This window comes from Marmota flaviventris, chromosome 3 (genome assembly GCF_047511675.1).
Source record: "Marmota flaviventris isolate mMarFla1 chromosome 3, mMarFla1.hap1, whole genome shotgun sequence".
Taxonomy (NCBI): domain Eukaryota; kingdom Metazoa; phylum Chordata; class Mammalia; order Rodentia; family Sciuridae; genus Marmota; species Marmota flaviventris.
In genome coordinates, this window is record NC_092500.1 from 9,946,496 (window position 1) to 9,957,749 (window position 11,254).

General features: G+C 58.8%; 1 protein-coding gene across 1 annotated transcript; it reads left to right on the forward strand.

The window, feature by feature from the left end:
• The first annotated feature begins 1,915 nt into the window (after nt 1-1,915).
• Nucleotides 1,916-6,528, forward strand: Kcnj4 (potassium inwardly rectifying channel subfamily J member 4). The gene is made up of 2 exons (XM_071609144.1): nt 1,916-1,996; nt 5,155-6,528. Exon 2 carries the CDS (start codon nt 5,194-5,196, stop codon nt 6,526-6,528), a length of 1,335 nt encoding a protein of 444 aa, XP_071465245.1. The 5' UTR covers nt 1,916-1,996; nt 5,155-5,193.
• The last annotated feature ends 4,726 nt before the right edge of the window (nt 6,529-11,254 follow it).

Below are 11,254 nucleotides of genomic sequence, written 5' to 3' on the forward strand. Positions count from 1 at the left end.
AGCTGAGCGACCCTGGGGCTCAGCACCTCCCACCTCTGTGGCCAGCGGCTCCTCAGCTGGGAGGGTGTGACGACCCTGTTGTGGCTGCAGCAGGTGCTTAATAAATACTCGTGAGGCCAACAAGGAACGCCACCGTGTTTCGTGGAGAGAGACCCTGCCTGGCACGCAGTGGGCCCTTCCTGAGTGTCCCTGCTCTCAGAGAGGCTTCGGCTGGGCCCAGGCTGAGCCGCGTGACCTGGGGCGGGTCACGTCACCACATCACTCGCCCTATTGTCGCACCTCAAAGTGCAGTATCAGGGACCTCAAAGGATCATGGCTGGCGGGATGGAGTGTGGGGAGGGCTGGGGCCACTGTCTGGACCTGTGCCACTGTACCATGTGTCTCACGGGTGGGGACAGTGCAGAGAGGGAGGGGTGCCCGTGAGGACCACCAGGTTTCTGGGACCCAGGGGCTGCCGGGACGTTGACTTTGCTTTTACAAATGGAGTTGTGGACATGGAGGGGGCCTTTAGTGTCATTAAGTGCCAGGAAAACCTAAGAAGTGACAGGAGCCGGGGGTCTTCTGCCTCCTGTCCACCCGCTGGCAGGTGGGGCCTGGCCCCACTTCGCTCCTCAGACGGGGCGGGAAGCCCGGTGCCTGCACTGCCAGCCCTGTGGGTCACCTCCACGTCCCCCGTGCCACCTGGGACACCGCGTGGCTCTGCTCCAGGCCTGTTTCCCTCCTTGTCCAGTGGGATCTGGACTTGGCTCCCGGGCTGGGGCGTGGGCAGCGTAGTAAAGTGAACAGGGAGCCCAGCTCGGTCGGGGCTGGCGAGCGCGTCACGTCCGTCTCTGGCCCAGGAAGGATGTTCCGTTTTAAGACCAGCCAGCTTCTGCTGTCACCTCGTTTCCTAAAGAACCTTGCCCCTGAGGATCCAGGATGCCACCTTGGAATGGGGACAGTGGCTCCACTGTCCTGAGCTTCCTTTAGCCCTGGGCTAGCCACCTGCACCCAGGGGTTCGGGAAACCCTGGGTCACCTCTGCTTCTATCCCTGTCGAGCTCCGTGAGGCTGGATAATGGCAGGGACACGCCTAGGAGGAGGCGTCGCCGCAGGCCTGGGGGGCACTGAGGCCAGGAAGAGGAGGGGCCTGTTTGAGGTCAGGCCACAAGGCAGTGGCAGAGGGCCGGCCTCCCTGACCCAGGGCCTCCACCCTCTCAGGCCAGGGAACAAGCCAGCTCGGGGCCTCCAGAAGACGTGTTTAATGGCAGGAACTCATTACCTACATCAGAGGCTCCAAGTCAGCGCCTGTCCTGTGTCCCTTCCTGTCATCTGCACCCCTTTTCTTTTGCACCACGTAATCCTCTCCAGGAAGCCCTGGGTGACCAGGAAAAGAAAGCCTGGCATGGCCCTGTGATGTCACCTACAAACACAAGGCCCAGCTGGTCCTTCTCACTTTTTGGTGAGGTGGGCGCTCCACCCACACTCTAGCAGGTGACCATCCTGCTAAAGAGGTCCGCGGTGGCCAGAGCGGCTGCTTAGTTGAGCAGGTTGCTGCAGATGGGGTTTTCAGGAGGCTGGGGAGTCTCAGCGAGGGCGCAGGTCTGGGGAGGTGACTTCCTCCTGGTGCTGCTGAGCACCAGGACCTTTGGGAGCCTTGAGGACCCACCCAGGCCCCCACGGAAGGAGGGAGCTGCTTTGGCCTGGAGAGGGGCCACAGCAAGGGGTGAACTGTGCCCCGGGCTGCACTGGGGGCCACAGGAGGTGGGGAGCAGGGCCTGGGGGTGAGTGGCCAAGCTGGGGTGAGGGTCTGGTGTGTGGGCTCAGCGCCTGGGACTGGCCCTGCCTGGGCTGGCTGAGGCTCCTCATCTTCCCTCACTAATGGGGAGCAGTGGCCAGGGCTTGGGAGGGGAGGTCCTAGCGCACAGCCACGGGGCGGGGGTGGCTCCTCAGCCCCTGTTCCCAGGACCCCTCCCAGAGGGCAGGAGCCCGCCAAGAGGCCTCTTCTGCAGTGCCAGGTGAGCCACCACGTCAGGAGCCATTTCTTCTGGGCAGAGGGCCAGGGGGACTCGGCAGCCTGGCCTGTGCTCAGCCCGGGCAGGACCCTCAGCCTGTCTGGAGCTCAGGAGCTGCATCAGGGCGAGGCCTCCAAGCCCCGTTCTCTCTGCTTCTCCTGCAGGGATGTGGGGACACGCCGGGGCCTTCCTGGGAGGAGACGGATGAGGCCAAAGGGCCCCCCTCCCAGGGCTCTGAGCAGGCCTGCTGGAGCAGCCACCGGCCCCACTCGGGGACCCTCAATGCAAGTGCTTTCCGCCTCTGGACCTCCCCAGCCTCAGGTGTAAAACAAGGGTCTTGAATTCCGTGACCTTGCACACCCCCCAGCCATGTGTGTGTGTGTGTGTGTGTTTGTGTGTGTGTCTGAGGGAGGGCAGAGGCCAGGTGGGGAGAGGCCGGGGAAAGAAGACCTTGCTGAAAACTGGGCTTTTGAACCAGAAGCACAGGTGGCCTCCAGTCCCCCAGGCCACCACCTGCAGCCCTTGCTTTTGTGCTTTTGGGGAGGTGACAGCGAGAACCTGGGAGCCTAGTGATAGTCAGGACCTCCGAGGGGCCAGTTTGCCTAGGGGCTGTTCCCACAGGCCCCCCGGGGTCTTAGAATGCTGGGCTTGCTGGTTCCATTTTCCAGATGAAGAAGCAGGTTCAGAGCGGTCGATGTCCTGCCCAGGTCCCACGGTGGGGCCGATCTGGGACTTCCACCCAGAACTGTGGGCCCAGGGAGATCCTGGGTGGGGTGGGGAAGGGAGAGGAGCCAGGGGTCGGGGTGGGGTGGCCGCGGGGCGGGGTGGGGGCTGGGCTCAGTCTCCCTGGACAGGGAGAGGGAGTTTCTCGGGGGAGAGGCAGCCTCTGAAGCTGTTGATCTCTAAATTATAGCGTTGGCGCGCTCCAGTTGCTGTGGCAACCGAGTTGTCCTGAACCGGGGAAGTGTATAAACATTGCCACAGATGCACAATTAGATCAGGAAGAAGAATAGAACAGAAAATAGAAACTCCCAGCCTTATATAATTCTGGGCCAAAATGTTATCAGGAACCCAGGCTGGGCCCTGGCCCCGGCAGCCCCAGAGCCCCAGGGCAGGCCCCAGCTCTGCTCTGGGCTCCGATGGCAGGGCTGGGGACGGGGGGCAGAGTGTCTGCTCTGGGGGCCCAGCTGCTGTGTCCGCCACCAGGGTAGAGGGGATGATGGGCCTCCTTCGCTGAAACAGCTGGGGACAGTGACAGGCCAGCCTGCCTGTCACCAGCTCCGGGGAAGCGGGAAAGAAGGAGCCTGGCTTTAACTTCTTGGGTCTTGTGAGGTAGGGTTTCTTTTTTTTTTTTGGTGGTGCTGGGGATGGAACCCAGGCCCTCACACATGCTAGGCAAGTGCTCTACCTCGGAGCCACGACCCCAGTCCTTTTAATTTTCTTTTGAGACATCTAAGAGTTACTGAGGCTGGCCTCGAACGTGCCATCCTCTTGCATCAGCCTCCCCAGTCTCTGGGATTGCGGGTATGTGCCATCAACCCAGCCCAGGCAGGGGTTTTGACCCCCACTGCTGTCCCCAACCCGCATGGGCAGCTGAACTTAAGATGTGAATCTCCAGGGACATCAAATAAAACACAGACAGAAACTTTACCTTTAAACAAGCTTCAGGACCGCTTCTCCGCTCTCGGCCTCGGGCTCCCCAAATGGGAGAGCAAGAGAAAGTCACGAGAGGCTGGCGAGAGGGCGAGCATGTTCAGAAGTGGGCTTTTATTGGGGGGACCCTTGTTCTTAGAAAGTTCCATCCAAAAAAGGCCAAAAGGGGCAGGGTTACCAGGGACAGGTGAGTGTAATTCAACCCAAGGGGCCTACATCTACATCTCAAAGCATGCTCTCAACTTCCTGGACGGGGGCACTGTCCAGGTCACTACGAGATGTAGTGACTGGTCAAAGCCTCTCGGTTCCAGGATGGCAGGTGCAAATCATTCAGAGTGGCTCCCTACACCCCACTTTGACCCCCAAATGAGGAAATTGAAGCTCAGAGAGGGACAGTCCAGGGGCAGAGCTAGGCAGGGTGTCTGCCTCTCCTATTCTATTCTTGGTCTCCACATCATGAATTCACTTACTTCCCAGCTGTGTTGTCTTGGGGAGGCCACTTTCCTTCTCTGAGCTACTTGAGAGCAATGATGCCTACACAGGACCAAAGCCTGGGCTTCCCATTGTTCCATCCTGACCACCCCACCTGATTTTCACCCACCACGTCCCAATAAGTGTAGAGACAGGACAGGAATCGGGCTCATTGGCCAAAAGCAACACTGAGAGAGAAGAGTTCAAGGGAAAAAATCCATCAGAGGTGGGGATGCAAGTCCCAACTTTCTGTAATGATGCTAACATAACCTATGACTGCAGCTGTGATGGTGCACACCTTTAATCCCAGAGCCTGGGGAGGCTGAGGCAGGAGGATCACAAGTTAGAGGCCAGCCTTAACAACCTAGTAAGACTCTCAGCAACTTAGTGAGACCTATCTCAAAATAAATTTAAAAAGGGCTCAGGATACGGCTCGGTGGTAAAGCACCCTTGGGTTCAATCCCTGGTCCAAAAAAAAAAAAAAGGCTTATGTCTTCTCTGTCCAGTTTGGTGGCCACTAGCCACAGGTGGCTACTGAGCACTTACAATGCTAGTGCAAATGTGAAGCTGAATTCAAACTTGTGTTTCATGTTAATTAAATATGAAGAGCCACGGGTGGCCAGCAGCCAGCATACTGGGCATCACGGGAGGATGTCCAGCCTCGGAGACACCTGGAAGTGCAGAGGCTGGATGCAGGGAGGCAACTGAGGTCAGAGCTCAGAACAAATGGAGAGCAGAGTCAAGATGGGTATCAGGAAGCTTCTAGAACAGTGAGCAAAGCACCGTTGGGGAAAGGGGGGGTTCTTAGGACCTGGATCCAGGTGGCCTTGGCTTCCTGGTTGGAGATGGCCAGCCTCAGGGCCACCAGACCTACCACCTCCAGCCTGTGGGGGCGGGGGCGGGGGTCCCCCGACCGCCCAGTCCAGGCTTCTGTGGTGCTGAGTGTCCTTGTGCAGGGGCCCCCGTCCCCGAGCCCGGGGCCCCCCCAGGCAGCCCGTGCTCCCCAGCACCTCACCTGTCCGGCTTCTCCTCCGCAGGCCCTGCCTCTTCCCAGGTGACCACGCCGGCCTCAGGACATGCACGGGCACAGCCGCAACGGGCAGGCCCACGTGCCCCGGCGGAAGCGCCGCAACCGCTTCGTCAAGAAGAACGGCCAATGCAACGTCTACTTCGCCAACCTGAGCAACAAGTCGCAGCGCTACATGGCGGACATCTTCACCACCTGCGTGGACACGCGCTGGCGCTACATGCTCATGATCTTCTCCGCGGCCTTCCTCGTCTCCTGGCTCTTTTTTGGCCTCCTCTTCTGGTGCATCGCCTTCTTCCACGGTGACCTGGAGGCCAGCCCCGTGGTGCCTGCGACCGGGGGCCCGGCGGGCAACGGCGGGGCGGCGCCCGCGGCCCCCAAGCCCTGCATCATGCACGTCAACGGCTTCCTGGGCGCCTTCCTGTTCTCGGTGGAGACCCAGACGACCATCGGCTACGGGTTCCGCTGCGTCACCGAGGAGTGCCCCCTGGCGGTCATCGCCGTGGTCGTCCAGTCCATCGTGGGCTGCGTCATCGACTCCTTCATGATCGGCACCATCATGGCCAAGATGGCGAGGCCCAAGAAGCGCGCGCAGACGCTGCTGTTCAGCCACCACGCGGTCATCTCGGTGCGCGACGGCAAGCTCTGCCTGATGTGGCGCGTGGGCAACCTGCGCAAGAGCCACATCGTGGAGGCCCACGTGCGGGCGCAGCTCATCAAGCCCTACATGACCCAGGAGGGCGAGTACCTGCCGCTGGACCAGCGGGACCTCAACGTGGGCTACGACATCGGTCTGGACCGCATCTTCCTGGTGTCGCCAATCATCATCGTCCACGAGATCGACGAGGACAGTCCACTCTACGGCATGGGCAAGGAGGAGCTGGAGTCCGAGGACTTCGAGATCGTGGTCATCCTCGAGGGCATGGTGGAGGCCACGGCCATGACCACCCAGGCCCGCAGCTCCTACCTGGCCAGTGAGATCCTGTGGGGCCACCGCTTCGAGCCCGTGGTCTTCGAGGAGAAGAGCCACTACAAGGTGGACTACTCGCGCTTCCACAAGACCTACGAGGTGGCCGGCACGCCGTGCTGCTCCGCCAGGGAGCTGCAGGAGAGCAAGATCACCGTGCTGCCCGCGCCGCCGCCCCCGCCCAGTGCCTTCTGCTACGAGAACGAGCTGGCCCTCATGAGCCAGGAGGAAGAGGAGATGGAGGAGGAGGCGGCGGCCGCCGCGGCTGTGGCTGCAGGCCTGGGCCTGGAGGCGGGCTCCAAGGACGAGGCAGGCATCATCCGGATGCTGGAGTTTGGTAGCCACCTGGACCTGGAGCGCATGCAATCCACCCTTCCGCTGGACAATATCTCCTACCGCAGGGAGTCTGCCATCTGACCTCCAGCCCTGCCCTCTGGCTCCTGCAAGAGCCTCTGCCTGAGGGTGGGCTGCCAGACACCTCCCCACGCTCAGGACAGAGCTGACCCTGGCTCCTTGGACCTTCTGGAGGAAGGTGGGGGCTTCAGAGACGGTGGGACCCCTTCCTGCTGACTGCAGAGCCCAGCCTGGGAAGGGCCCTGCCCGGTTGGCTAGAGATCCCCAGTGCCTACCACAGGTGGCTCTGGGCCCCGCCCCTCCACCCTTCCCCCCTGACCCTTCAAGGACACGCCCCCTCTGCTCTCAGAACCTTGGGGAAGGTGGCTGGACCGCTGGGGGGTGGGCACCCTGGGGTTGGGGAGGGCAGGTGTGGGGCTGGGGGAGGGGGGAGGGGCGTTTCTTTTGCATGACTGTGGACGTGCTCATGACTTTCTTTTGTAAATATCCATGAACAGAGCAGGATGGAGGCCCCAAATCCATCTCTGCTGTTTTTACCTGCAGGACCAGGAGATGCCATCCCTCTGTGCACCTCCCCCCATCAAGACTAGCCCCTCCCCACCCAGCTGGCTGGCCCCTGGGGGCCCCCAAAGACAGCCTTCTTAGTCCCTGGATGATGTGGGTTTGGGTACAGGGTCAGGACCGGGGACCTGGAGAGGCAGGATGGGGACCTGTCCCTCTCCCTCCCTGCGGTCCCTCTGGGCCCCCTGGCCCAGCCCAGATTGACAATGGAGTTTGTAACTATATATTTTTAATAAAGTATATGGTCCAGTAGGGAAGGCTGGTTGAAGACGGAGGGGTGGGAAGAGGCGGGACAGGAGCTCACTGGTGAATGCAGCCGGCTGTGTGCCCCCTGGTGACTCTTGCAGGGGCTCCATCACCTGCCATTCTCCTCCCTGGGAGTCACCGAAGGGCCTTGAGTGGGCATCAAAGAACTGGGTCTGGGCTGGATGGGGCCTGGTGGAGAAGGCCCATGGGGCCTGCGCGAGGCCCTGGGTTCCACCCCAGCACTGCACAAAAAGGGGGAACCTGGGTCTGGGTCAAAGTTTGACTCTGATTCAGGAAAGTGGGGGGGGCTACTCATTCACACACACACACACACACACACACGCACACACACACACACACACACGCTGATAGGGCTGATGCAGGTCACTGTGCGGGGGACTGGAAACCTGGTCATAGTCCAGGCTTGGTCTCTGCCTCACTTCGGAACCTTGGGGAAGTCCCCCTTCCTCTGGCCTTCCATGACCCTTGCTGTGTGACAACTGTACCCTCAAACTCAGGCAGTGATGAGTTATTCTTTCTCGAGTTCCCTGGGTGGGCCAGAGCCCCCAATGTGGTTTCTCCCCGGCTCACTCAGGCGGCCACTGGCTGGAACGTCAGGTGAAAAGTTCCAAGGTGATGTTGCCTGGGCTCTGCATCTCCCCCAGGGATCTCTCCTCCCCACATTCCTTCTGGCATCTGGGAGGCTTCAGGAGGCAGAAGCTGCAAGGGTTCCGAGGCCTAGACTTGAACTTGTAGAGTGATGCTTCCCATGTGTCCCCTCGGCCTGTCCAGGACCCCAGGCCAAGGCAGGTGCAAAGGGTGGGAGACCGTGTGCAGCAGGAGGGCGCGGCCTGGCGCCTGGGGGGGGCCCTTTGAAGGTCGGAGGCGTCCTTGGGCTGTCACTATTGCACATGCCTGTGACTGGGAAAGGACCGATGCTCAGATGTCCCCGGACCTGGAACACACCCCGAAGATCCAGCTGTCCCTTCTGGCAAGAGGCCAGGCCGTGGGGTGGGGAAGGGTGCTCTGAAGGCCTGCCCTCACAGGGCATCGTGGGAGCCCTTCAGGGTCCCTCCCCAAATCTCTCACCTGCTTGCCAGCTGCTCAGACACTGTGGCAATTGCTCCTTTGAGGCCCAGCTTCCTGGTCACAGCAAGGTGAGCCGTGGGGACCCAGGAGGGGCAGGCTAAGCAGGAGCTAGGACTTTCTGGAGTGCCTGGGGGGAGCGCGGGTGGGGGAGCCCGTCTGCAGGGAGGATGCTGCTCTCTGCAAGCTGCCTGCTGGCTCAGCTCTGCTGGCTGACTCACCTTCCCTCTCCCACCTGTTCCCCTTCACAGCCCTCCCACCCGCCTCGCCTCTCCTCCCCTCTCCAGCTCGTGCAGCAGATCCCATCTCTCCTTCCACTCCGGGCTCCGGCCGTGGATCACTGAGTCTGGGGGCGGGCGAAGCTCAGATATCCCAGAGCTTCTTGGAATCACGCGAAAGGCCAACTGCAGGGGACCTGAGGGTGCCCAAGCCCTCCCCACCCCAGTCGGTGCAGACTCCCTGCAGAGTCAGGAGCCGGCCACACCCACCCTGCCACCCCACTCAGTCACAGCCCCAGGGGAGAGTGGTGGGTGGCAGGGAGCAGGAAGGGGGCACAGGTGGAGAAAAGGGAGGCGAGGTGGGGGCCGGAGAGGAAGAGGTGTGGTCCCAGGGAAGCAGCAGCCTCACCCCCTCCTCACCCTGCCCCCCCTTCCTGAAAGCCACCCTTCAGCACCCGCCCTGCAAGTGCTTCCAGAAAACCCATTTTCCTTTGGACTTAAATGGCTTAAAGAGAAATCCGAGAACATAGGTGGCGTTCAACTCGGCAATTTCACGGGTCCACTTCACTCCCTGAAGTGAAGTCCCTGTCAGTCCTTTCTTAGATCACGGGGCTGTGATCCGGCCCTTCTCCCTGTGTGGCTTTGCTCATGGCCATGTGTTCTCGATGCTGACCTTTCTGGGTATTGATGGATTCTAGTTTCCATTTTTAATGCTGCATTAGGAGCCGGCGTGGCGATGCACACCTATAATCCCAGTGGTGCGGGAGGCTGAGGCAGGAGGATTGTGTGTTCAAAGCCAGCCTCAGCAAGGCCCTGAGAAACTCAGCAAGACCCTGTCCCTGTCTCAAAATATTAAAAAGGTCGGGGATGTGGCTCAGTGGTTAAGCATCCGTGGGTTCAAAACCGGGTACAAAAAAAAAAAAAAAAAGACCACCTTGGATTCTGAAACTCGTCATGCTCCCTGGGCCTTTGCACATGAGGGAGACAACCCCCCTTTGGGGGAAACTGAGGCCTGGAGCAAGGTAGCCTTGAGCCAGCTCTCCCAACTCCCAGGCCAGTGCCTTTCCCTCTCCTGGACACAAGCCTGCTACATATTTGGGGACCCATGGCTAGATGGAAATGTGGGTCGCTTGTTTAAAAACGAAGAAGCAGTACATCGAGGCCACTAAAACATGAAGCCTTTCCTTTCTTGCGATTTCTTCCTTTGCTTGTGTGGCTACTGCATTGCCCCACGGAAATTCACTTACAAAACACAAGTTCAAAGACAAAAGTAAGAACTTCAAGGCAAAGTTTGCAGAGCATGAGGCCAAGCCAGTCCCTCCCATGGAGCTGGCCCTGTGCTGAGTTCCACTGGCCTAATGCTTCGCCCACAGAGGAGCGAGGATTCTGATTCCTGATACGCAGTGTGGTGATGTGCATCTCTGTGCAGTCTTTTTTTTCTTCTTCTTCTTGTGGCTGTTTCCTTAGGGTCAGTACTCAGTGAAGGAGCAGACAGAATTCTGGGCTATGTTTCCTAGAAGGCAAAGCCTCAGAATCCAAATCCTGGACAGTGGCACACACCTGTAATCCCAGCAGCTCAGGAGGCTGAGGCAGGAGGATCGCGAGTTTGAGGCCAGCTTCAGCAATTTAGGGAGACCCTAAAGTAACTTAGAGAGACCCTGTCTCAAAATAAAAAATAAAAGGGCTAAGGATGTGGCTCAGTAGTTAAGCAGCCCTGGGTTCAATCCCCAGTACCAAAATAACTAAATCAATAAATAGATAAATTAATTAAACAGATTCTTCCACAAAACAGGCTAAACCTTAAAAAGTTGGGAAGGGATGAAGTTCAAAGCCAGGCTTCCCTCAGAGTTTCCCAGGGGGTTCCCAGTAGGAGACTGAGAGCAGGTAAGGAAGGACAGGATGCCAGGCAGCGGTATACACTGATGGCCCCAGGACATGGAGCCAATCCAGCTGGCATTTCCTTGACTAGTACAGAAAGGAAAGATCCTGGGTGTGAAAGCCTAAGTTTGGATTCTGCCTTTGCCACTGTGTGACTTTGGGCAGATTAATTTATGTCTCTGAGCCTGTGTCTATTCACAAAAAAAGAAGAGCCATTCATACATCTATCCCACATGCCTGTCATGTGAATTAATGAGATCTTGGATGTGACCAGATGTCAGGCACATTATTGGATTAAAATAAATGTGAACTGCCTTCTGTAAAGAATTTTGACTGGCTTTCAATATGGATACTTAGCTCTCAGTACTGAGGATTGGGAGGCAAGAGAAAGAGCTGTTTTCTTGGTACCGGAGACCCACCCCTCAGCCTAGCAGTGCCACGTAAGTGCTCTGTCACTGAGCCACCTCCCCAGCCCTTTTTATTTTATTTGAAACAGGGTCTCTGCTAAGTTAATGAGGCTGACCTTGAACCCTCCAGGGTTATGGTGTGTGCCCTGTACCCAGGCTAGAGCTTAGTTTTTGATTCACTGAGTGTATCCAGGTCATCTCGGCCCTCCTCTGGGCTTCATTTCCACCATCTTCGAATTTAGGAGGTTAGACCTCATGACCCCCAGGTCCTGCATGTTGGGAGACCTAGGGTTCTGTTCCTGTGTCCTTCAGAAGATGGTGGGGGGTCTGGGGGGGAGCGTGGGGCAGGACAGAAATCTCACTTGGTAAAATTGGCCCAGTGTATCTTTGCCC